The 27,317-nt window shown below is 39.0% G+C and overlaps 2 protein-coding genes across 5 annotated transcripts in view; one reads left to right on the forward strand and one right to left on the reverse strand.

Moving 5' to 3' along the window:
• The first annotated feature begins 514 nt into the window (after nucleotides 1–514).
• The window catches only part of Sumo1 (small ubiquitin like modifier 1), a 35,480-nt gene continuing 8,677 nt past the window's right edge, over nucleotides 515–27,317 (forward strand). Inside the window, exons 1-2 of one of the 2 annotated variants that reach the window (XM_034498768.2) lie at nucleotides 515–682; nucleotides 18,271–18,345. In XM_034498768.2, coding sequence (XP_034354659.1) covers nucleotides 671–682; nucleotides 18,271–18,345 — 87 coding nt within the window. In that variant the 5' untranslated portion in view covers nucleotides 515–670. The remainder of the gene's footprint in view (nucleotides 683–18,270; nucleotides 18,346–27,317) is intronic. The other variant, XM_076931856.1, reaches the window with a different exon arrangement.
• Nucleotides 14,521–27,317, reverse strand: part of Kiaa2012 (KIAA2012 ortholog) — a 137,964-nt gene continuing 125,167 nt past the window's right edge. The window contains exon 24 of one of the 3 annotated variants that reach the window (XM_076931842.1): nucleotides 14,521–14,903. The gene's annotated coding sequence lies outside the window, so the exon portion shown is untranslated. The other 2 variants (XM_076931844.1, XM_076931843.1) reach the window with 2 other exon arrangements.

Raw genomic sequence — 27,317 nt, forward strand, 5'->3', positions numbered from 1 at the left:
GAAGGGTCGTCTTTTTGTGTCTCCCCCCCCCCCACCCCCACCCCCCCCCCCCCCCGCCACCAACAGGGTTCTTCTACGTAGCTTTGCCTGCCCTGGAACTCACTGTGTGAATGAAGATGGTCACAGAGATCCGCTTGCCTCTGCCTCTATTACCCGGAGTGCGCCACCTTGGCTTGGCTCGTTGTGGTTTTTAATCAGTCATGAATGTGGCAACAGCAAGCAAGAGGGGGGCCATAAGAATATTATACGGGTAATTCATTATATTCAATGAGGGTTGGTTCAGGCCTCAGAAGCGCGCAAGGTGTCCAACAGGGAGGAGTCTAAGCGGTCAGTTTGACCCCAAACACACAGCCTGCAGGCAAAGCGCTGGTTTCCCTAGGGCCTGGTTCTCCCGCCCTCTGAAGATTTAGCGGTTCTCTTGCTCCAGGCAAGTAGTTTACAACCTTGAGGATTTCTCCCCCGGCCTTCCCCAAGGCGTTTTCCCGCTTCCTTTTCCCGTCTTCCCAAACTCGCCTCTGCGCTCAGCGGAAGTGACGCAAGACGTAGCGGAAGTCCCTGCAGCCGCGGTGTTGTGCAGTGGAGAAGGGACGGATTTGTAAACCTCAGAGTGCGGTTCTGCCTGCCGGAGGCCGCTGTGGTGCGGAGACCCCCGGGTGAATCCACCGTCACCATGTCTGACCAGGTACCGGGCCAGGGCCTTAGGGCTCAGGGCCGTCGGCCGCTGGCTGGGGCCTTGGACTGGGGCGCGGGGGAGGGGGGCGAGGCTAGGGGAGGGGGCCGCCTGTGGGGAGGGGTCCGCGAGGGACGCGGAACGCCTGGCCGAGTCGGGCCGGGCCTCCTGGGACCGGGGGGTTCTGGGTTCCACGCGCCCTCCGCGGCCCTCTCCGAGGCCCCTACCCCCACGCCACCCGGCGCCGGGTCTCCCTCGATAGCTCCCATGTTTCTCGCGGGCTCGCAGGGGGCCCAGGCCCGACTCCTTGTCCCTGAGAGCAAGCAGAGGGAAAACGACCGTTTCCCTTCAGAGGACCGATGGCAGAAACAAGGCCCTAGGCCCAGTTATGTAACGGGAGGGAATCCCTGCCTGGGAGGCTGAGTGGCCCTGAAAAGCAGCTCGACTCCACTTTGCGTTCTTGGTCCCGGAGAGTGGGGGGCGGCCAGGGAGCCTTGTCTGCGGTGCCTGGGAACCCAGGAGACGCTGCTTTTCCGTTGTGTTTGCCTGGCGGGTCAGTCCATCTCTGCACTCTTCAGAGTCTTTTTTTTTTTTTTTTTTTCCATCCGGGGGTGCGGAGCGATCGGCTCTTTCTCTGTACTTTCCATTTCTTACTCGGGATTGGTCCACCAACTCTCCAGTTGTAGGAGCGCTCAGAATAACCGAGAAACAACAAACTGTGTAAGGAGTGCCACCGCCAACCAGCCATTTCATCTGGGCTTTAACCTGCAGACGATTGGCAATTTAAAAAAAAAACAAACCACATATTTTGTTCTTTGATAATCAATTTTATACGTGTAAATGACGCGTTTAGATTATATGAACTCCCAAACCTTTCTTCAGGAGTTACTGGACTAATTTTTGAGGAAAGAGAAAAGAACTTTATCCATGTTGTACAATTGCAGAAGATTTGCAGAAAGCTGCCAATTAGTAGTAAAATGCTGTGTCTCGGTCTTAGTGTCAAGGATTTGCATGGTATTTGCATTCAAATAGGAGTGACTCCTTGCCACCAAAATTTTTCTTCATCCTATTTTAGTTACTACCTTTGTGGCTAGTTTTTATATACATAAGGTTTTTCTCTGGCTTTCCTTTTGTTTGCTCAGATGACTTAATTTTCAGAGTATTTTTTGACTTTTACTTCTTTAGTGATAATTATTCAGTAAACTTTTTTATTTGCTTACTTATTTATTTATTATTTATTTATTTATTTTGGTTTTTTGAGACACGGCTTTTCTGTGTAGCCTTGGCTTTCTTGGAACTCTCTCTGTAGACCAGGTTGGCCTCCAGTTTATAGAGACCGGCCTGTCTCTATCTCCTGAGTGCTGGGATGAAAGGCCTGTGCCACCACAGACTGACCAAGGTGGTTCTATTTTTATAGCCTATCCACACTGTAGACTAGTTGTGGCATGGATTTACTTATTAATAATCTGGATTAATCCTCTTTTGGGATAGTAATGACTTTATGAATAATTTGTTTATGACAGCTGTTTACTTAGTAACGAGAGGAAAGATCAGCTGTAAATGCTTAAGTTTCATCAGCCTTCTATTTTGGAAGGAACTAGAAAGCATGTTATCCTGATGAGAGCACAATACACAGAAAGAGTTCTCGGTTTTAGGATTAGTTTTGCTCTAGTTTGAGCTCACATTATATAAGGATATGAAGAAAAGAGGACCCTAGGACACAGGTTTTTAGGGGATCTGCAAAGTCACACCATGCTGCTTGCTGTAGGATTCACACCTCACTGTCACTGGGTTATTGGGTGTTGGACCTAGGGCCTCCCAAATGTGTTCGCCAGGCAAGTACTACATCCTCATTTGTCCTTTTACTTTGTTTCACTAAGTTGCCTAGGTTGAACTGTAGCATAATTTGAACTTGAATTTGGATTCCCCTTAGCCTTGCAGTGTAGCTGGGATTACAGAGTTATGCTGCCACCCTATTTGGTGTGTGTGTGTATGTTTTTCTCATTCTTTCATGGGTATTCAATGAAGTTTTTTAGAAACATGACAGAAAAATGGAACAACTTTTTTTTAATTAATTAATTAATTAATTTTTGAGACAGGGTCTTAAATATGTAGCCTTTCCTGTCCTGGAACTCCCAGTTTCTTCTGTGTCTGTCTCCTGAGTGCTGAGATTAAAGATGTCTACCACCATACCTGGCAGAACAAGTCTTTGTTTGTTTGTTTTGTTTGTTTTCTTTTTTCTTTTCTTTTTCTTTTTCTTTTTTTTTTTTTTTTTTTTTTGAGACAGGGTTTCTCTCTGTAGTTCTGGATGTCCTGGAAATCACTATGTAGACAGGCTGGCCCAGAACTCAGAAATCCGCCTGCCTTAGCCTCCCAAGTGCCGGGTGTGTGTGTGTGTGTGTATGTGTGTATATGTGTATGTGTGTATGTGTGTATTAAAGGCGTGCACCACCCCTGCCCGGCAAAACAAGTCTTTTTAATTGAGCTGCACATTAAAGCAATTTCCATATGAAATAGTGCTGCTGCTACTCTTAGAAATTTTGTCTTTAAAAAAAGTAATAAAAAGTATGCTAACATTTTAGGGGTTATTTATTTGTTCAAGTCAAGCATTCAATAACATTTTAGGGGTTATTTATTTGTTCAAGTTAAGCTTTCAAGTATCAAGTGTGATACTAGAGTTAGGAACTGTTGCTTTAGGCTGATTGACTACATTAATATTCCCAGAACAAATTCAGTATTGAGTGTTAAAGATTTGGAGATAATGGTTAAGGGAGTCCTTGCCTGTAAGAGGTTAACAAGTGAGAGTAGGAATCCCCCCCAAAACTGTGTGCAATAGCAATAATATGAGACTGAACTGTCTTCAGAAGGTTGCCTTAGAGTGTATTTTTTCAAGTTGGGGTGTAGCTAGTGATGATGTGCTTGACTTGAGTACAAGGACGTCCTGGGTTCTAACACTAGGACCCATGCACATTTTATTTTCTGAGGCAACTCTTAGAAGCTTTGTACCTTGTGCTTAAAATAGTCAAATTGAATAGTAGTTTCAGCTTTTCTCTTTGTTTTGAGATGATCTTACTGTGTATCTAGGCTGGCAGTGATCTTTCTGTTTTTACTTTCCTGAGTCCTGGAATTACACTGTGTCTTGCCATAATTTCAGTTTAAAATGAAATAATTTCAGTTTAAAACTCAGGACCTCTGGTAATACTCTTAACTGCTGAGCCATTTCTCCAACTGCCACCCCCCACCCCCTTCTCAAAAAACGTACTATAGCTCTCATCATTGGTACATGATTGCCCAAAGGATGAGGATCATTCTATAACCATTAGTAGAAAATTGTTTAGCTTAGTTTCACATTTCATCAAAACCAGAAGAATATCAAAATGGTAAGATTAATTTGAACCATTATTTCCCCTTTCTTATAGTCTAGTTAAAAGTGTTTACCTTTTTATACCAAATCATCAAAAGCAACTTGTACTTTTACTATAATAAAAACAAAACAAAATCAACCCAGTTGGGAATAACACTAATAGAACCTGGCTGTGGAAGTGGGTCCTTATATTAGTCAAATCCCAAAGGTCACCCCAGATTCATGGAAAAGACCTATCTCATTTCTCAATAGGAGTTAAAAAGAAGTTGAAGTTATCTTTAGTCTTCCACATGATTTGTATTTCTGCTGCTGTGATAGCATTAGTTTTTACAGTGTTCTTTATAGCCTGTTATTAATCTCTGCTGGTGTTGGTAACAGCTTGAGTTTGCAGGAAAATAAATGGTTGTATATTAAAATGTATAACTATATCATTCATATTACAGAACATATTAAATTATAACAGTTAACTTTACCTTCTAGTTTGTGTTGGATACTTTAGGTACTCTAGGAGAGGAGTCATTCTGGGTTGATTTTGTTTTGTTTTTATTATAGTAAAAGTACAAGTTGCTTTTGATGATTTGGTATAAAAAGGTAAACAATTTTAACTAGACTATAAGAAAAGGGAAATAGGAGTCATATTTGGTCATCTTCTTGATTGAGATGTTGCTAGTGGATATTGCAAACTGATTATACAATGAAGCATTTCAATTATAACAACTTTGTATAATATATTGAAACAGTATGATAATTATGGTTAGAGTATTCACAGTTGAGTATTTGGAAATTCAAAACTATAAAACTTTCTTTGAGACAAGGTCTCTAACCTTGACTATTCTGGAACTTCCTATTATGTAGACCACAATAGCCTCTGACTCCTGGGATTAAAAGGTATATACCACCACACTCTGCAAGTAAAACATTTTTCAAATAATTGTGATACTCCTATATGTATTTTTCTAATTTTTTAAAGATTTATTTCATTTTATGTGAATGGGTGCTCTGCTTTCATATATGTATATGTATCATGTACATGCCTAGTGCCTCTGGAGGTCATAATGGCATCAAATCTCTTGAAACAGGAATTAGGTATGATTGTTAGCTGACTTGTAGATACTGGGAACTGAACCTAGGTCCTCTGGAAAAGCAGTTGGTGCTGTTAACCATTGAGCCATGTCCTTAGGCAGACACTGGGATTGTGTAGATAATCTGTTAAAACATCTTTGTTGCAGTGGTGGCACACACCTTTAATCCCAGCACTTGGGAGGCAGAGGCAGGCGGATTTCTGAGTTCGAGGCCAGCCTGGTCTATAGAGTAGAGTGAGTTCCAGGACAGCCAGGCTTACACAGAGAAACCCTGTTTGGCAAAATAAAACAACAACAACAACAACAACAAATCGTTGGCATTTCCTTTCGGAATTCTCTGAGATTGTAAATATTTTCATAGATAATTGTAATATTCAATTTTAGATAGTGATGTAAGCAAGCTCACACTTATTGTGTTATTATTGAGCATCTTAGTTTTGTAGTTCAAAAATCGGGTATTCCTGCAGCATATCTTTAAAGATATGTTGTGGTCCCTTTCTCCTTTTCCTCCTCTTGACTCTTTGCATTTAGTTGCCTTTTTGGAGTTAATGAGGATCTGAAGGAAAAGATAGGAAGGAAGGGAAGGAGGGAGGGAGGGAGGGAGGGAAAGGAAAAAAAAAGGGTGGAGTTACATTCTCTTGCTGTATCTAGGGCCAGTTATTTAAAGATTTGATGAAACTGTAAGATGGAATACATTTGTGTAATCTGCACCCAGATCAGGAGCTCATACACTGATTTTAAAAACAAAAATTTTTTTGAGACAGACCAGGATGGCATTGAACTCACATTGATTCTCTTGCCTTTGCTTCTGCCATCACATCCTGCATACATACTTTACTGTATATATATATATTAGCTAAGTGTATTGGCAAATGCCTATAATCTCAGTGAGACCCTGTCTCAATCCTCAGAAGGAGAAAAAACAAAACAAAAAACCCCCCAAAACAACAGAAAAACCACGCAGATAATAGTTTAAACTTATTTTTAAAGATTTATTTATTTATTTTATGTATATGAGTTCTGTAGCTGTCTCCAGACACACCAGAAGAGGACATCAGATCCCATTACAGATGGTTATGAGCCACCATGTGGTTGCTGGGAATTGAACTCAGGACCTCTGGAAGAGCAGTCAGTGCTCTTAACTACTGAGCCATCTCTGCAGCTTCCTAGTTTAAACTTTTTATTATATTGTTTTTTTTTTTCTGTGGGTGGGTGTACACACATGCCATGCATTCACTTGGAGCTTAGAAGACAACTTTGCAGAGTTGGGTTCTCTGTTTCCACTATGTCATTCTCAGGAATTGATCATTGATCTCAGGACGTCAAGCTTGGCAGCAAGTACTTTTATTCACTAATCCATCTTCCTAGCCCACACACAGTAGTGCTTTTTTTTTTTTTTTTTTTTTTTTTTTTTTTGATTTATTTCTATTTATATGTCCTATAAGTGTTTGCCACATGTGTTTTGAATTCCCAAGTCAGGTAGAAGAGGGTATCAGATTCCCTGGAGCTGGAGTTACAATTAGTTGTGAGAGAATTGAACTCTGGTATTTTGCATAAGCCCAAGCTCTCTTTACTGCCAAGCTATCTCTCTAGCCTCCTTTGTATAGTGAATGTCATTGCTATATTACATTCCAGTCTGTTTTTACTGCAGAGGTATCTGCCTTTAGAAGTATGTTAAGGTGGTTATGTAGGCCTTATTCTTTTCTTGAGACAGGTTCTTTTACTGTAGTCCATACTGGCTTCTAGTAGTCTTTCTACCTCATTGATGAGGATCTGTCCAGTATAGAACTTGCTTTAAACATAAGCCAAATGATACTTGCTTATAATACTTTTTTGTCAGGATTGCGTTTGGGTTGATTATTAAATAGACTGATAGATCTTAGGCTGAACAGGTATGCTGCTAGGTTTTTTTTTTGTTTGTTTTTGTTTTTCATGAAACAAGTGTGGATAAAGCTTGTATTTGTGTACTGGGTTAAGAGAAAAATGTAGAAAGAAAACATTTTATTATTTAGTGTTTAATTAGTTAGCCTGTGTTACAGGGCCATTGACAAACGAAGAATAATGGTTCTGTTTTGTTTGTTTTTTCCTGTTACCCTGGCTGTTTTGGATCTTGTCCTTTAGACTAGGTTGGCCTTAAACTCAGAGATCCACCTGCCTCTGGCTCTCAAGTGCTTCCATCAAAGGTTGCATTACTTCACATGGTGAAATGCTGAGCAAATTTAAGTTTTCCTTGTGAGGAAGGGAAAGTAGATTCTGTGTAAGTGATTAACAATGTCTGCCATATCTCCAGGTTAGTTTGATTATGCTTTTGGATACAAACAAACCAGTTTGTTCCAGGCTTTATAGAGATCTTACAGTCTAGGCCCAAAACAGTATTTTTATACAACTAGCAGCTGATTTTCAGCTGTAATTTTTACTTCTTGATAAGCTGTGGTATTTAGTGTTAAGCCACAGTTCAGGGTTATAATGTAATGTATCTTGATGTAGTGAACTATCTTGAGTGCTTGACTTTAAACTTTGAAGTGAATTATATCTGATTGGTTCTATTTCCAGATATTTGGTCCTGTTTCACTCAGTTTGATCCATTGCCCACCAAGCTATCTTGCCCAGACAATTTTTACATTTTAATAATAGATTGAAGAATTGGAATTGCTCAATTTTGTTTTGTTGGGCTTTCTTCATTAAGAAATAAATGGAATAAGTTGATGCTTGCATTTTTTTTAAAGTTTAAATGCATTTTTAGTGAAAATTTTTATGAAAAATGTAAATGTGTATAATGTATCTCACATGTTCATATCTTTTATTATTTTTTAAATCCACAGAATCCAGCAACACTCAATGTTATTTTAGAGCCAGTCTCAGTCATTCACATGTAAATAGGGCTTTAAATTTTTTGAAATTGTAATAAAATTATAATTTCTCATTTCCTCCCTCCAAACCCTCCCTTTTGCTCTTTAAAATTTGTAGCCTCTTTTTCTGTTATATGTGTGCATGTGGATTCCTAAGTACATAAGTACAACTTGCACAGTCTGTATAATGTACTTGTATGTATGTTTTCAGGACTGACCACTTGGTATTGGTGTGGTCTAAGACTATTGTTCCCTTCTTGGCATTCCTTAGTAGTTCTCTTGAGCACACCCTCTCCTATCCACATTACCATTTCCATTGTGCTCATCCTTGTTCAGGTCTTGTTTAAGCAGCCATGGGTATGTAGCTTCTGACACTTCTAGGAAACACAATTCATACTCTCACAGCAAACCTTGCAAATGGCTTTTTTCTTTCTTTTAATATACCCACTTTTTTTTTTGTTTTGTTTTGTTTTTTTTTTGTTTTTTCGAGACAGGGTTTCTCTGTGTAGTCCTGGCTGTCCTGGAACTCACTCTGTAGACCAGACTGGCCTCAAACTCAGAAATCCGCCTGCCTCTGCCTCCCAAGTGCTGGGATTAAAGGCGTGCGCCACCACCGCCCGGCTAATATATCCACTTTTAATATGCTGTGTCCTACTTTCTGTCTCTTGTCTCCCCCCCCTCCCCCCCAGCAGCGTCTCACTATGTAGCCCCAGTTGGCCTGGCTGGGCTGGCTTCAAACTGCAGAAATTAGCGTGAATGTTAGGATTAAAGTCCTTTGCCACCAGGCCCAGCTTTGTATCCTGCTTTTCAAAGGAAAATAATATTTTATTTCAAGAATTAAATAAATAGATACCAGAGAGATGGCTTAGTAGTTAAGAGCACTGGTTGCTCTTCAGTTGAGGCTGGTTTGATTGCCAACACCTATATGATGCCTTACAACTGTCTGTAACTTTAATTTCTAGGGATCCAAGGTACCCCTTCTGGTCTCTGGGATCACTGCATGCATATGATATATAGACATGTGCAGGCAAAACACCTATGCATGTGTATGTATGTAAGTGTGTGTGTGTGTGTGTGAAATGAATTGGGTGTATCCTTTTAATTCCAGTGCTCAGGAGACAGAGGCAGAAGGAGCTCTGAATTCAAGGCCAGCCAGGAGTAGTTCTGGGACAGCCAGGAGTATATAAAGAGATTTTGTTTCTAAATAAATAAATAAGAAAAAATGTGATGTTTCTCCAGAGTCTCTTTTTCCAGTTAGCATTAGCAATCCTTGTGTAGCCAAAAGGACACCAGTGGCAGATTAGTTAAATGAGATTCTCTGTCCATGTGACTGAATTGTCTGTGTGCTGACTGCCAGAGTATATCTTTGTGAAGATACTGCATTATTACTTTTATGAATTTTGTACACTCATAAATGTAAATTGTTGTATTTTCTTATTTTCCAGTTCAGTTCAGTTCCCAGAACCAGCCATCTGTTTCTATGTTGTTCCTCAGAGACAAGAGTCTATAGTGCTTAGTTCCTAGTAAATTCTTTTACCTTTTCAGTCACAAGGATTCAGTCTCTCAGTGATTAAGCCCTGGAAATTTGTCATGACTTTTTTTCTGCTCTGTTGGCCATCCACTCTGGCTAGTCAAGTCGATCCGCTGTCTCTGGAACTGTCCTTACTTTGATGACCTACTGTCCCAGACTTAGATTGAATGCTTTCACTGTTCTGTAATTAGTGTGCTGCACTATTCTGTATTGTTCCCTGCTCCCCCCTTTTTTTAAACAGAGAAGGAAAGAGCATACAAGACTCTGAGATTACTGGAGTCTCTGTGTGTGTGTGTGTATGTGTGTATGGTCTTTCATTTTCTAGACTGACTGTCAGTAGAAAATAGACAGTGGCTGAGCATAGTGGTGCACACCTTTAATTCTAGAACTTTTGCGAGACAGAGGCAGGTGGAGCTCTGATTTCGAGACTAGCCTGATCTACATAGCTAGCCTGGGTTCCAGGACAGCCAGAGATAAATAGTGAGACCCTGTCTTGGAAAAACTTTAGAAAACAAAAAGAAAAGAAGAAAGAGTCCAAGAAAGGTGCGTGAGTGCGTTAAGGCTGTGGCACAGTGGTAGGGATGTTCCTTCTTACAGTAGTTCAGTGATTGTAGACAATGAGATGGACTTCAGAGCCACTGAAAATGGTCACAACGACTAAGTAGGAAATGTAAGACATGTAAGAAAGAAAAGCCAAAGATAATCTCAACAGTTACAGTCAGACGAGTCTATATGGTAATTGTTGTAGTTGTGAATCCAGGATGAGTTAGGTTTTTTGTTTGTTTGTTTGATGGCTGTTGTGATTGCTGGCTTAGTGCTAGGAGTTGAACTCAGAACTTTTTGCACACCAAACTTATTTTGCCCCTGAGATATGTTGTTAGTCCTGTAATTTGTTTTGATTTTGGTTTTCAGAAAAAGGAACTAAGGCTAACAAATAGAAAGAATGCCTTTAGTTGTAGATACTTACATGCCCAAGGGACATCAACTATAGATATTCAGGCCCTTGGATAAAAGTGTGTGAACTCTGAAATTGTCAGGTTGGATAGGATGATTTTGTTATTTTGTTTCGGTATTCGTGTGTTTCCTGTTGTGCTTTTTGTTACTTTTATAAAAAACTGACCAGACCAAACATTTCCAAGTCACAGTTCACCATTGAGGGAAGTCAGGGCAGCAGCTGAAGGTAGGAACTAAAGCAGAGGTCTGGAGGAATGGAGTGCTGCTTACTGGCTTTCTCTCCAGGCTTACTCAGCTTGCTTTCTTATATAAAGCCAGGACAACTTCCTCAAGGGTGGCATTGCCCACAGTGGGCTGGGATCTCCTGAATCAAGAAAATGCCCCTATACACTTGCCCACAGGCCATGCTGATGGAGGCAGTTCTTCAGTTGAGGTTCCCTCTTACCAGGGCACTCCATTTTGTGTCAAATTGACAAAAGACTAACCAACACAGTATCTAATTTAGTTAGGGTTTTACTGCTGTGAACAGACACCATGACCAAGGCAACTCTTTTTTTTTTTTTTTTTTTTTTTTGGTTTTTCGAGACAGAGACAGGGTTTCTCTGTGTAGCCCTGGCTGTCCTGGAACTCACTCTGTAGACCAGGCTAGCCTTGAACTCAGAAATCCACCTGCCTCTGCTTCCCAAGTGCTGGGATCAAAGGTGTGCGCCACCACTGCCTGGCTCCAAGGCAACTCTTATAAGGACAACATTTAATTGAGGCTGGCTTACAGGTTCAGTGGTTCAGTTCCTTATCATCAAGGCAGGAACATGGCGGCACCCAGGCAGGCATGGTACAGCAGGAGCTGAGTTCTACATCTTCGTCTGAAGGCTGCTAGGAAGTGGGTCTGATAGCCCACATCCACAGTGACACACCTACTCCAACAAGGTCACACCTTCTAATAGTACCACTGCTTGGGCCTAGTATATACAAACCATCACAGTGTCCTAGGTAGTTACCTAGGAGGCAAGGAAGAAAAGCAGAGAATTGCAGGCCAGCATTTAAAGAAACAGCTGAAACAAGAAGTCAATCAATATTGGAAGGCAGAGATGGAGAAATTTGATTGTCCTTTGGATTTAGCAGTAAGCAAGCAGTCCAGCTGGAACTCGATGGTGAGGGCAGTGTTGAGTGGAATGTTGATGCATACCCCAGATTACAGCTAGTAGAGAGTAGAAGTGCCCATAGCAAACACTGACTTGTAAAATTTTGACAAGATGGAAAAATAAGGATAATAGAAAAGTCAGGTCAAGAAGGCAGTATTTTCCATGCAGGATATGTATGACTTGCAAGTAGAAGAAGCATTAAAGGAAGATAGTGGTCAGGAGAGGGCTCTGGCTCTGAGAAGGCATTTCAGCGTTATACTTCAGTTGACCTACGGGCAGATTTTGGGAAAGGCTTTACCTTTATTTCAGGTAAAGGAAACTAGGGCCATAAAGTGCTGAAGATGGAAGGCTGTTAGACATATTTGGGGGTGTGCTGGTTCAAATGAGAATGGCTCCCATAGGCTCCCGTATTTAAATATTTGGTCCCCAGTTGTTGACTCTTTGGGAATGATTAGGAGGTCTGGCCCTTTTGGAGGAGTGCGTTATTCAGGGTGGATTTGATGTTTCAAAAATCTAGCTATTCTCAGTACATACACTTCTGCCTCCTACATGTGGTTTGAGATTTTGTTCTTGCCACCTTTTGCTCCACCATCAGTTTTATCAATTGCCTTTCTTTTATCAGTTGCCTTTGTTGTGGTGTTTTATCAAAGCAGTAGAACAGTATCTTAAGATGAGAGACATTAGCAAATAGTGAACAGATTTCTTGGGTTTCAGAAAGGAAATGATGAGGGAAAAATGAAAATGGGGTTGGTGATTGAAATGTTGTGGAGGTTGTGTTTAGACCTGAAGGTATTGATTGGAAACCATTTATGCTTTTTTTTGAGTATTACAGGATCCAAGAAAACTGCATCAGAAGGCAGTTTCTGGAGTTCTGTGGATGATTGATTAGAAGACAGAGAATTTTTTTGCTTCTGAGTGTCCTCCATAGCTTCCCTAACCTAGGAGACATTTGTATGGTGGTGTGCTGCTGCTAGGGAAAGGGACAGATATCTTTTTTTTGTGCTAACTTAAACAAAACTTCTCATTCCCTCTCTTTCCAAGGGAAGGAGAGGTTTGGTTGTTTTTTTTTTTTTTTATTGCCCTTCATTGCAGAGGATAACCCTTTGCTCTCTAGATACTTACAGAAAAAGGCAACTTTTTTTTTTAAGGTTTATTTTATATAAAGTACACTACAGGTGTCCTCAGACACACCAGAAGAGGGCATTGGATCCCTCCATGAGCCACCATGTATGTAGTTGCTGGGACTTGAACTCAGGACCTCTGGAAGAACAGTCAGTGCTCTTAACTGCTGAGCCATCTCTACAGCCCAAGCAGCAGCAACTCTTTACTCTGGCTATAAATTCATAGAAATGTGGCAGCTGGGCAGTGGTGGCGCACGCCTTTGATCCCAGCACTTGGGAGGCAGAGGCAGGCGGATTTCTGAGTTCGAGGCCAGTCTGGTCTACAGAGTGAGTTCCAGGACAGCCTGGGCTACACAGAGAAACCCTGTCTCGAAAAACAAAACAAAACAAAACAAAAAAGAAATGTGGCAAGACAGTGTTTGAAGGTAGTCTTCTAGTTTTCATATGAAATACTGTCCAACTAAAGAAAGTTAATTTTGCCTGCTGCCACAATACTCAGCAAGCACTGAAAGCACTACAAAATGAAAATCAGGAACACTGTTTTTATACTGTCTTCTGTCATCTAAGCATTGCCTTGGATGGTGGACTGAATCTTGGAGTAGAACGGTTTTTGGAATTTAGTGTGCTTACTCACTAAATTACCCTCCTCCCACACCTAGTAATATATAAAGAAATGAGATTCACTTTGTTATTTTTATAGTATACATCTTTATATTTGCTTTCTCTCCACACACAGGCTTTCCCTTCTGTCCCTAGTCCTTTAACTCCTCCATATAGTTCCCCTCTGCTTTCATAATACATATACTCTATTATCTTTTCTTGTTATTCCCCCACTTTAGATCTTTCTCACCCTTTTCATCGTCCCCTTCATACATATACATTGAATTTCAGTCTAGATTACACATTTGAGAGAAAACAAACCATTGATTAGGGGTTTTTTTTTTGAGTTTTTTTTTTTTTTTTAAGTAAATACTAGATGATGATTACCTTTTGGATATATAGTTGGCAAAGATTTCTCCTGTTCTGTAGCCTCTTTTCACTCTATTGACAGTTTTCTTATCTGTGCAGAAACTTTAGTTTCATGCAGTACCATTTGTCAGTTCTTAGGATTATTTCCTTTGCTGTTGGAATTATGTTTTGTACATTTCTTTTTTTTTTTTTTTTTTTGGTTTTTCCAGACAGGGTTTCTCTGTATAGCCTTTGGCTGTCCTGGAACTCACTTGGTAGACCAGGCTGGCCTCGAACTCAGAAATCCGCCTGCCTCTGCCTCCCAAGTGCTGGGATTAAAGGCATGCGCCACCACCGCCTGGCGTTTTGTACATTTCTAAATGTCAGAATTTTAGTAGTTTCAATTTCAGTTTACTGGCATGTGCTGTATAGTTAGTTTCTCTGCTTTACTTGTAAAGTTCATTGTGTTAATTATTTTGTTGTTGTTATTTTGTTTGTTTTAAAACAGGGCTTTTCTGTGTAACAGTCAGTCCTAGCAATTGTTTTGTAGACTAGGTCCCAGACTCACAGGTATCTACCTGCTTCTGTCTCCCAGTGCTCTGAGATAAAAGGCATCCACTGTCATAACACTACCCAGTGTGCTAATTCTTAGTGAATGTGGACTAGCTTCTTTTTGACACAGGGTTTTCATTTTGTATCCCTGGCTGGTCTAGAATTCTTATGTAGACCAGGATAGCTATAAACTCATAGGAATTCACTGCCTGGCTAGATTAACTTTGAGGGGTGTGGGAGGTGGTGGTGGGGCACTTTTAATTTTCATTGTGTGAAGAATTACAAGAACAGTAAATTAAGTCATATGTTGAACCAAAATTTCCTTTATACAGAATATTAAAATACAATTGCATTTAAAAAATGAAATCATAGATATACAGTTGTAGTCATTAAGTAAACTAAGTTAAACACTATGCATTAAAGAGAAACATCAATGGGGCAAATGTATGAATGAAGACACTCCTGAATTCCCGTTTCACTGAGCATCAAAAAATCACCAATCTTTTGTCCTTTTCTTGTACATTATTCTGTATCCACATTCTCTGCATCTGATTGGATCCCTGGATTTTATTTCATTTTTGATGTGACACCATCCACAAATAATGTATCATTGGCTGCAGCTTTGGTGGTTGACCATCTTTCTGGGTGTCCACTGTTAGTGCCTCTGCAGCTTTAAGAAGCGTCTCTCCTCTGTTGGATTAACTTTTTGAATTAGTAAGAATAATAGAAGAATGTTTTAAATATTTAAAGGTGATGGTTGAACTAACGTTGTTTGGGGGGCTACTTTTATCCATTGTTAGTGGCATTTTCCAGGACACTGCTTCAGTAAAAATGACTAACTGAAGTGTTTTGTGCTAACTTAGTCTGTTAATTTCAGTAGATTTGCAATACTCCTTTATTTGAAATGAGTTTGTAAGTCTTTTATCTTGTCTTCCCATGAATCTCTTTTTTCTTACTTCATCACTCCTAGATTCCAGTCCCGTCTCCTCTAACCCCAATTTATTTTATTGCCTTCTTTCAGACCTTGTTACCTAGTAAATTTGGATGAAAATACTTCAGATGGTCTAAAATAATAGATGATATAAAACTGATTTTAAAAAGATTTATTTTATGCATGTCTGCATGTACACTTGCATGCCAGAAGAGGGCATCAGAGCTCATTATAGATGGTTGTGAGCCACCATGTGGTTGCTGGGAATATAACTCAACTTCTGGAAGAGCAGTCAGTGCTCTTAACAGCTGAGTCATCTCTCCAGCCCTAAAACTGACTTCTTTAGGTATTTAGACCAGTACTTTGATTGTCCTTTCTAAATAGCCTTTTCTTGTGATGCATTTGCATATCTTGGTACAACTAATAGTCTCAGGATAGTCTGTGAGAACAAACTCTTGGATTCAGAATGTTTTGCTAAGAACTCTAGGAGGATGAACTCCTGATTAAGAGGAATTGATTATAGGGCAAGAATTTCCAAGTTGCTCCTCTGTGTTTTTTTTTTTTTTTTAAGATTTATTTTATTTATATGAGTACACTGTAGCTATCTTCAGACATACCAGAAGAGATCATCAGATCCCATTACAGATGGTTGTGGGCCACCATGTGGTTGCTGGGAATTGAACTCAGGACCATGCAGCTTGAAGAAGCGTCTCTCCTCTGTTGGATTAACTTTTTGAATTAGTAAGAATAATAGAAGAATGTTTTAAATATTTAAAGGTGATGGTTGAACTAACGTTGTTTGGGGGGCTACTTTTATCCATTGTTAGTGGCATTTTCCAGGACACTGCTTCAGTAAAAATGACTAACTGAAGTGTTTTGTGCTAACTTAGTCTGTTAATTTCAGTAGATTTGCAATACTCCTTTATTTGAAATGAGTTTGTAAGTCTTTTATCTTGTCTTCCCATGAATCTCTTTTTTCTTACTTCATCACTCCTAGATTCCAGTCCCGTCTCCTCTAACCCCAATTTATTTTATTGCCTTCTTTCAGACCTTGTTACCTAGTAAATTTGGATGAAAATACTTCAGATGGTCTAAAATAATAGATGATATAAAACTGATTTTAAAAAGATTTATTTTATGCATGTCTGCATGTACACTTGCATGCCAGAAGAGGGCATCAGAGCTCATTATAGATGGTTGTGAGCCACCATGTGGTTGCTGGGAATATAACTCAACTTCTGGAAGAGCAGTCAGTGCTCTTAACAGCTGAGTCATCTCTCCAGCCCTAAAACTGACTTCTTTAGGTATTTAGACCAGTACTTTGATTGTCCTTTCTAAATAGCCTTTTCTTGTGATGCATTTGCATATCTTGGTACAACTAATAGTCTCAGGATAGTCTGTGAGAACAAACTCTTGGATTCAGAATGTTTTGCTAAGAACTCTAGGAGGATGAACTCCTGATTAAGAGGAATTGATTATAGGGCAAGAATTTCCAAGTTGCTCCTCTGTGGTTTTTTTTTTTTTTTAAGATTTATTTTATTTATATGAGTACACTGTAGCTATCTTCAGACATACCAGAAGAGATCATCAGATCCCATTACAGATGGTTGTGGGCCACCATGTGGTTGCTGGGAATTGAACTCAGGACCATGCAGCTTGAAGAAGCGTCTCTCCTCTGTTGGATTAACTTTTTGAATTAGTAAGAATAATAGAAGAATGTTTTAAATATTTAAAGGTGATGGTTGAACTAACGTTGTTTGGGGGGCTACTTTTATCCATTGTTAGTGGCATTTTCCAGGACACTGCTTCAGTAAAAATGACTAACTGAAGTGTTTTGTGCTAACTTAGTCTGTTAATTTCAGTAGATTTGCAATACTCCTTTATTTGAAATGAGTTTGTAAGTCTTTTATCTTGTCTTCCCATGAATCTCTTTTTTCTTACTTCATCACTCCTAGATTCCAGTCCCGTCTCCTCTAACCCCAATTTATTTTATTGCCTTCTTTCAGACCTTGTTACCTAGTAAATTTGGATGAAAATACTTCAGATGGTCTAAAATAATAGATGATATAAAACTGATTTTAAAAAGATTTATTTTATGCATGTCTGCATGTACACTTGCATGCCAGAAGAGGGCATCAGAGCTCATTATAGATGGTTGTGAGCCACCATGTGGTTGCTGGGAATATAACTCAACTTCTGGAAGAGCAGTCAGTGCTCTTAACAGCTGAGTCATCTCTCCAGCCCTAAAACTGACTTCTTTAGGTATTTAGACCAGTACTTTGATTGTCCTTTCTAAATAGCCTTTTCTTGTGATGCATTTGCATATCTTGGTACAACTAATAGTCTCAGGATAGTCTGTGAGAACAAACTCTTGGATTCAGAATGTTTTGCTAAGAACTCTAGGAGGATGAACTCCTGATTAAGAGGAATTGATTATAGGGCAAGAATTTCCAAGTTGCTCCTCTGTGGTTTTTTTTTTTTTTTAAGATTTATTTTATTTATATGAGTACACTGTAGCTATCTTCAGACATACCAGAAGAGATCATCAGATCCCATTACAGATGGTTGTGGGCCACCATGTGGTTGCTGGGAATTGAACTCAGGACCTCTGGAAGAGCAGTCAGTGCTCTTAACTGCTGAGCCATCTCTCCAGCCCCAAGTTGCTTCTCTTGAGAGTCACCTGGTAACTTGTTAGAAAAATTCCCAGTGTAGGGAGGGGCTCATCAGTTTCTCTTAAGTCTTTAAGAGAAGTCTTTAAGTCTTTAAGACTAACACATGGTTAAGTTTTAGATTCTTACTATAGGATGTGATGATTTTAAAAAATCTAAAACACACACATAGACACACACACACACACACACACACACACACACACACACACTTTCTCTCTAAAGAGTCCACCTGCCTCTGACTTTTAAGTGCTGGGATTAAAGGCGTGCACCATCACCACCTGGTTTAACTTCTTGTTCTTTAGTGTATGGGGAGTTTGAATAATGATTGAGTAGTGGAGAAATAAATGCTCTCTGTATTCTCAGGTGCAGAGTCAGTTACCTGGGGGGATGTAATGGGTGTTCAAAAGTAATTACTATAGTATTTAGGAATCTTTAATCTGGAAATTTCTTTCAGGAGGCAAAACCTTCAACTGAGGACTTAGGTGATAAGAAGGAAGGAGAATACATTAAACTCAAAGTTATTGGACAGGTAAGTTTTATTATTTTTCTGCTTTGACCTTCATCCAGTATGTGAACACATAGGAAAAATAACTAGGTACAACAAATTATTTTAAAATTTCATTTTCACTTATTGAACATAAATCTGTTGGAGGTAAAAGAGTCTGATACTGTTTGCTTTCATTTTGTTTTTGAGATAGGGTCTTACTATGCAGCCCTTGCTTGGTCTTGAACTCACTTTGGTAGACTAGGTTTGCTTCAAACTATAGAGATCCACCTGATTCCCCCTCTAAGTGCTGGAATCAGTACATGTGCCACCATACCTGGAATGTCATTACTTTTTTTTTTTTAAGGTCAGAATTAGTGAAATACATGCTTACCATAAAAATATGAGACTTCTCCACATTCTTTTAACTGTGAGATTAGTGCCACCACTGTGATAATTTTATTTATACATTTCCTTTATCATTGAGAATTTGGGGAGATGGATCTGCTTAGTGTGTATGTGTGCTGTAGTAGTAGTAGTAGTAGTAGTTGGTGGTGGTGCTAGTTTCAGGGATTGAACTTAGGGTCTGGCACTTGGCCAGGTAAGTGTTCTCTTATGGCCAGCCATTCTTTTACTCTTTTTATCATTACTTTGAGTATCGTGTGTGTGCTTGAATTGTGCATGCTCAGTTGTGTGTGCTTACGCTCACATAGTGGGAGTCAGGGAAGGATATTTTAGGTGTCTGCTCTTACTCTTTACCTTATTCCCTGAGGCTGGTTTTCACCCGCTCCTGGAGCTGGCTTATGGCCAGCAAGTTTCAGCAAGTTTCCCATAGCACTGGAGTTCGGCCTGGCTTTTATTTTTTTAGTGTTTGTACTGGGATCTGAACTTGTACTTGTGCTATTTTACTCACTGAACCTTTCTTTTCCCTCCACTCTTCTCTGTTTTCAAATATTTTTATTTTATTTTTAAAATTTTATGTATATGGGTGTTTGGCTGCATTTATATTTGTAGTACCTGTGTGCCTGGTATCCGTGGAACTGTAGTTACAGATGTTTGTGAGCTGCCATGTGGTTGCTGGGAAATCAAACCAAGGTCCTCTGAAAGAGGAGCCAGTGCCCTTAACCACTGACTTATCTGTCCAGCTGCTGACACTGCTATTATCATCATTATCATTTGAGACAAGTTTTCACTGTATAAGTCCTGTCAGGCGTGGAACTTATTCAGTAGACCAGGCTGGCCTTGACCTCACAGATCTGCCTGCTTCTGTTTGTTTCTTGAGTGCTGGGATTAAAAGCAAATTCTGCAGGATATTTGATCACACTGTGAACCCCAAGATTGTATTATTTACTGGAAAAAACCTCTTTTTAGTTGTAGTGTGGCTCAGCCTTAGCACACATCTTTAATTCAGGAGTTTTCTGCTTGAATATTATAAACAGTATTAAATAAAGCCAAACATAGGTCAAGAAATAAGCAAGCAACCAGTTAACAGGAAGCAAACATAGAGTTATTAAAAGCCAGAGAGAGTCCGAGGGAGACAGGAGGATAGATAGGGAGATGCACAGGAAACAGAAGAGAAGGATATTCAGTTTGAAGAGGTTGTTTGGGACGGTGTGAGAGAGGGGGCTTGCTGGCGGGATGTTAGCTAAGGAGGACTGTCAGCTGGGTGCTTTCTCTGCCTCTCTGAGCTAGCAGACTTACCCCAACATCTGGCTCCCGAGTCTTCATTGGTAAAAACATATGATAAAACAGCATTTAGCGCCCCAATGCATGGCACAGTCACACAGACAGAGAAGTCATGTCAACAGTGGACAAACTGAGAAGCCATCAGATTTAATAACACCTGGGAAATCCTCAAGGAGAAAGTTAAGTAGTATTAAAAAGAAAAATCTTTCCCACATTAAAATGGGGAATATCAATAGAGGACATTAGGATTCTGTATAATGCTACTTTAGATGGCTTGAAAATAGAAGTAGAAAATGGAAAGATAAATGACTTGAGATTGACATAATATCGATTATCATTACTATCAGTCTGGTAACTCATATTTTATCCTTAATAGCCATAGTGGGTTTTTGTCCCAAATATAAAATAATTGTGCCAAATATGAAAAATGGATTGATAAGATACAGGCCTTAGAAAAACTTAAAGATGAAAGTAAGAAAAATACTCAGACACAAACAGAGGAATTTAGACAACATGGTGAAACTGAAGAGGGGTGGCTCAAGGCTGTTAGAAAACAACCTTAGTTTCTCCAGTTACTATACATGACCTACCATCAGACGATAGGCACCTCTCCCACCTCCCAAAGTTATGAAGAAGTTAAATGGAATCCTATAGATAAGATTTGAGGAGATTTAAGGAAGTGGTTATTTTTTATGGTTTGCACTTACCCTATGTGAAACAAATATTAAATTCATGGGCAACTCAAAATAGAATTATCCCCTAAGACTAGAAAGATTTGGCGACAGCAATATTGGAAACTGGCCCTCAGTTACAATGGTGAACATGGTGGAAAGAGGAAGTAAGGGCCATAGAACAATGAAATAGGGCTATAGGTATTAATATTTCCCAAGATCAGTTGCTAGGTGAAGGTCAACATGCTGTTGGCACTTTGTCCTTTAGGAGCTTTAAATGCTCGGGGAAAGGTTGAAGAATCAGGAAAGAGATCTGAGTCATGTACTTAATTAAATTATACAAGACCCAAAAGAAACCTTCAATGACTTTTTGAAAAGATTGACTTCAGCTGTAAATAGAATAGTATCAAGTTAGAAAATATTAATTGAATCTTTTGCTTTTGAAAATGCCAATTCAGGATGCAAAAGGGTGATTAGGCCTTTAAGGACAAAATCAGCATCAATAGATGAATGTATTAGAATATAGCTGATATTGCATCTTACATTTATGATGGTACTCTGATAGTAGAAATAATTTCTAAAAGTTTTAAGAAAAATCAAAATGTTAGATGCTTTAATTGTGGTAAGCAAGGCCATTTGAAAAGGGATTGTAGGCAAGATGTTCACTGAAACACTGTCTTTTTAGAGATAATCCAAAAAGGCCTCAGCCTTCTGGAGTATGCAGAAGGTGTGGCAAAGGCTAGCATTGGACTAATAAATGAAGAGACAGGCAAGGTAACCCTTAGCCTTTGGGAATGCCCTAGGGGACCTAGCCCACAGGCCCTGACATCAAATATGATTCAGTCATTCCCTGATAGCATTGGAGAAACTCATCCACAGACCAGTTAAAAGATTTAATACCTGTTAAAAACAACACTGCTGGAGAGGAGAAGCTAGGTGATGAAAGAGAGAAAGAGGGGGGAGACAGGGAGGCAGATGTTCATGTATCTCCATCAGTCAAAGATGGTTGATATATCTAGGTTGGGTAGTGGGTTACACCTCTGATTGAACAATACCAAACTTAGAAAGCCTATGATTAACATTTTTAAAAAATGTATAAATGCAAAAAGGAAAAGGGGGCATGGGATAGGGGTTTTCTAAGGGAGGGAATGGGGAAAGGGGATGGCATCTGAAGTGTAAATAAAATATCTAATAAAAAATGGAACAAACAAACAAACAAACAAAAAACAACACTGCTCTGGGCTAGAGAGAAAGCTTAGAAGTTAAGAGCACTGGCGGCTCTTCCAGAGGTCCCTTGGTTTAATTCCCAGAACCCACATGGCAGTATGGCAGTTCATAACTGTCTGTAACTCCAGTTCCAGTGAATCTGGCACCCTCTTACCAACATATATGCAGAAGAAACACCAATGCACATAAGAATAAACTGTGTGTGTGTAGAAACCACTGCTCTGGGTGTAGTCAAGGACAGAACAGCTTTAGAAGATAAAAAATTCAGGAGAGACTAGAAAGCAAGTGTGTTGGCAGACTGCTATAAATGATCAGAGACCAAAGCTAAAAATACAAATAAATGGCTTTGAAATTGAAGGTTTAGTTGACACAGGAACAGATGTAACAATAATCTCACCAATTCTTGGCATTCAGATTGGCCTCCTTAGGAGGTAAATATTCAGCTTGTAGAAATTAGAACTTTTTTCCAGCGGAAGCAAAATGCAAGATGGGTGAAGTGTATAGAGCCAGAAGGACAAATAGGAAAATTAAAGCCATATGTGGCTAATATAGCCATGAATTTATGGGGATGTGATTTGTTGCAGCATAAAATAAAGAATGGTTCTGAGAAAAATGTTAAAAGGTATTATCAGACGGGAGATATGGCTCAACAGTTAAGAGCACTGGCTGCACTTCCAGAGGTCCTGAGTTCAATTCCCAGCAACCAAAAAAACTAAAAAAACTAAAAAAAAAAAAAAAAAAAAAAAAAAACCGATCAGGGAACAGGGCCTTAGCATTAGAACTACCCCTTACAGCCATCTATAATGTAATCTGATGCCCTCTTCTGGCATGCAGGTATACAAGGAGATAGAACACTCATACATAAAATACATTGCAGTCACAGACCATTCAGGTTGTACATAACCAGGACACAACAGTTGTTGGTCTTTCAAAGATACTAATCATCCTACCTTTAAAATGATTAACTGACAAACCTGTGTGGGTAGAACAATGGCTCTTGACATCAGAAAAATTACAGTTACTAGAAACAGTCAGTACAAGAGCAGCTAAATGCTCAAATTATTGAAGAATCAACCAGTCCTGGTTTTGTCATTAAAAAGAAATCTGGAAAATGGACAATGTCAACAGATTTAAGAGCCATAAATAAGTGATTCAGCCAATGGGCTCTTTACAACCTGGCATTCCCTTCCCTAAGGGATAGTTTATAATAATGATTGATTTAAAAGAAATTTTTTTTTAAAGGAAATGTCTTCGTTCCTTGTATAACCAAACTCTATTACCTGCAGGGAATAACCCAAAAGGTATCCAAAGAAATGAAATTTGGCAAATGGATGTGTTTCATTTTGTAAACTTTGGAAAATTAAAGTATGTACACCATAATAATTGACACATATTTAGAACTTCGTTGGGCAACTGCTTTAAGTTTTGGAAAGGCTGATTCTGTAATTACACATTTGTTAGAAGTTACGGCTGCTATGGGGATACCTGTACAAATTAAGACTAACAGTGCTTCAGCTTATGTCTTTAGTAAAATGAAAGGTTTTTTTGCATATTACAACAGAAAGCATATTATAGGTATACCATACAATCCTACAGGACAAGCAGTTATAGAAAAATCTAACCTCTGGCTCAGTGGTTAAGAGCACTGACTGCTCTTCCAAAGGTTCTAAGTTCAATTCCCAGCAACCACATGGTGGCTCACAACTATCTGCAATGTGATCTGACTCCCTCTTCTGGTGTGTCTGAAGACAACTATAGTGTACTCATATACATAAACTAAATAAATCAATCTAAAAAAAATCTAACCTCACTTTAAAGGATATGCTTAATAAACAGAAAGGGGTAATAAAGACATGCAGAGATAGACTACACAGGGCTTTATTAACTTATTTTTAAAATGCTAATGAGAAAGGAACAATAGCTGTGGAGAGAGAATAAAAAATTGAAAAAAACCTGCCCGCCTGCCTGTCTGTCTGTCTATATATTTTTTTTAATTATTTATTTTTATTTATATGAGCACACTGTAGCTGTCTTCAGATACACCTGCAAGGTATCAGATCCCATTACAGATGGTTATGAGCCACCGTGTGGTTGCTGGGAATTGAACTCAGGACCTCTGGGAGAGCTGGCAGTGCTCTTAGCTGCTGAGTCATCTCTCCAGCCCCCTCTATATTTTAAAGATGTATTGACTTCAGAAGGAGACCTGGCTATGTATTAGGTTGTGGAAGAGGTTTTGTCTTTGTTACCATAGGAGAAAAAAAACTATATACCATCAATATTGATAAACATGAGATTTGAATAGGAGAGGTCTCCTGAATAAGGAGAGGCTATATAGTTCAGTTCATCAGACAGCTTGGTTGTTTAGTCCAAACTAACTTTAAAAAAGACTAACAAACACCTTTCATTTGATCAGGCATGAAAAAATAAAAATAAAAAATAATATTTTTGACTGGTAATTTACCAAAAGCACAATGCCTTACTGGCATGAAATGCTTTTGAGTTTTCTTCTTAAATAAAAAGGATATTTTTGTTGCTTGGTATTAAGAACACAGTTAAGAGATTTAAAATGTTTTGAAAAATTCAAAGGATTACTAGAGTTCTAACTTGTTTTCTAAATTTCTAAGAGTTAGACTGATTTGGAGCTAAGATAAAATATTGAGGAGGGCAATGGTAACCCATGCTTTTAATACTACCTGAGACAGGCAGATCTCTGTAAGTTAGCTGTTTTCTAAATTCTAGAGTTACAGTGAACAAGGTGGTGGGTGGTACACACCTTTAATCCTATCACCCAGGGACAAAACTCAGATACAGCTCCTAATTGGTATGATTGTACATTAGAGAAATCACAAATCATATTTACAGATTATTATAAAAACTTCTACAGGGTTTCTAAAAGGGCAGTTAATTTCCAATGGAGACAGGAATAAAGAACAGCTTTTGTGACTATCAGTAAGCTCAGCTCCATGCTTGCAACCCTGACCCATATTGAACCAGATAGGACTCTTCATAAAGCAAAAAGGAGCCCACTAACATTTGCCTGTTGGCTTCTATTACAAACACTTTTTATATATAAAGAATACTCTTCCTTTGAGAAACAAAACTGGACATTTTATGAGGTATGGAAAACCTTATACTCAGTCATTGCCAACCATCCTATGGTCATGCAATCATGGATTGGATACATTCAAAGGCAAGAGTTTTTTGTAAGCTCAGCCTTGGAAGGAAAGGTATTAACAGTGGAACTGGTATGTAACTGAATTCTTTCATGATCAGAATGTGATAGCAAAGGGGCACTGAGAAAATAGCTCAGTTGCCTATAATCACCATTCCTAAACCGTTCCTCCTTACTCCCAAAGAGGCAACTATTGAAGTGTGGGGACTGAGGGAATGGTCACATTCACATGTTTACTGATGATTTAGCAACAATTGATGGAATAGAAACTAATGGATGGAATGGCCAATATTAGGGAAGGAACCACAAAATCAGCATAGCACTATTGGCTATAAGACAACCAACCAGGAATGCAAAAGGGAGATCTCTGTTTTCTCCAATTCATGGTGCATGTGCAATGGTATAGATCATCAAAATGGAAAACCACCAATTGGCAGATAAAATGGCAAAGATACCTGGTCATAGGAGCCATCATTGAAAATGACAAAATTTAGCAAAACTTAGCAAAGACATCAAATTTTGTGTAGTTCATACAGGCAAGACAGACAAAATGGCCGGAAAATAATGAAATAGTGGACAAATTGGCATCATGTTTAATTAAGACTAGAATATTAAAATTTGCCAATGAACAAATTCAGAATAAATCAGCAAGAATGATAGATTATACATATAATGCAAAAACTTGGAAGTTTATCCCCTAACACTAAAAAATAAGGGGTAATGGAGAACCAAATTAAGCCAGGACAATACTATGAGAATAATTACTACAAGGAATTCGTAGCCAGGTGATGATTCACACCTCTCAGAACTTTGGAGCACACACCTTTAATCCCAGCACTTGGGAGGCAGAGGCAGGCAGATTTCTGAGTTCGAGGCCAGCCTGGTCTACAGAGTGAGTTCCAGGACAGCCAGGGCTATACAGAGAAACCCTGTCTTGAAAAACAAAACATACAAACAAACAGACGAATTACAATGATTTAAATGTAAAAGCTGCTTGCAAAAGGCAGGTTGAAAGTCAAAGTGAATGTCTTTTGTGATCTAAAAATAAATACATTAAAATGTTGAATATATAATATTTTTTCTGTTGCCAAAAACATTTTTTTTCCTTAGGAAAGATATAACCTACTAAAAATGGAACCCCTTAAGAGTTAGGGTTGGGGCAGGGTTTTGTTACTTTTCCAGGAGAATAAAAGCATCCAACTAAGGAATCTGGAGACCATTGGACAAGTGAAACATTTGAAGAAAAAGGACAGGATCATTAAGAGAATATGTCCCAAGAAAAATGAATTGGCTGCATAGTATCTCCCCACCTCCAACTTGTTGATCTTTCAGATCAAGGCTCTGAGCCTTGAACTAGAGTTGGTACCTATATTTCTTCTGCCTTTGGGTTGACTGGTGTGTTCTACCTAGCCAGGATTGCCACTAAGCTGGTCACTACTCAAGATCACCTTCCAACTACAAACTGCTCAGGACATCAAAAATGCTGAGTTCATATGAGACTGACATGAACATTTTACAAAACTTTCAAGTATAAAATTCTTAATCCTATTACTGCCAAATACAACCAAGCTGGATGTTGTGGCAAGCTTAGCAGAAATAGCTTCATTATATTCAGTAGATAGTTTTTACTCTGTTAGAGTTAAAACCTTTATTTAGATAAATGTGGGGAAATGTTGCAGGATATTTGATCTTACTATGAACTCCGAGATTGTGTTATTTACTGGAAAAACCTATTTTTAGTTGTGGTGTGCCTCAGCCTTAGCACACACCTTTAATTCAATAACTTTCTGCTTTAATATTATAAACAGTATTAAATAGAGTCAAACATAGGCCATGAGATGAGCAAGTAGCCAGTTGATAGGAAGTTAACATAGAATTTTTAAGGAAAAAAAAAAAAGAGTAAGAGGGAGTTCAGGAGAATGGATAGGGTGACGCACAGGAAGTAGGAGGGAGGGACATTCACTTTGAAAAGATTGAGACATCATGAGAAGAATTGCTGGTGGGATGTTGGCTAAGGAAGAAGGTCAGGCTGGGTTCTTTCTCTGTGTCTTGAGTCTCGGAGCTTTTCCCTCAGCATCTGGCTCCTGAGTCTTTATTGGTTAAATCAAATGATTGAGATTTTGTTAAAAACAACAACAAACAAAACAAAAACAAAAAGAAAACAGGCAGGTACTTTATCTCACTAATTTTTTTTTTAAAGTAAAAATTGTGTATGTCTGTGTGTCTGCATTTGAGTGCAGGTGTGCAGTGAGGCCAGAGGT

The sequence above is a fragment of the Arvicanthis niloticus genome, chromosome 3 (genome assembly GCF_011762505.2).
Source record: "Arvicanthis niloticus isolate mArvNil1 chromosome 3, mArvNil1.pat.X, whole genome shotgun sequence".
Taxonomy (NCBI): Eukaryota; Metazoa; Chordata; class Mammalia; order Rodentia; family Muridae; genus Arvicanthis; species Arvicanthis niloticus.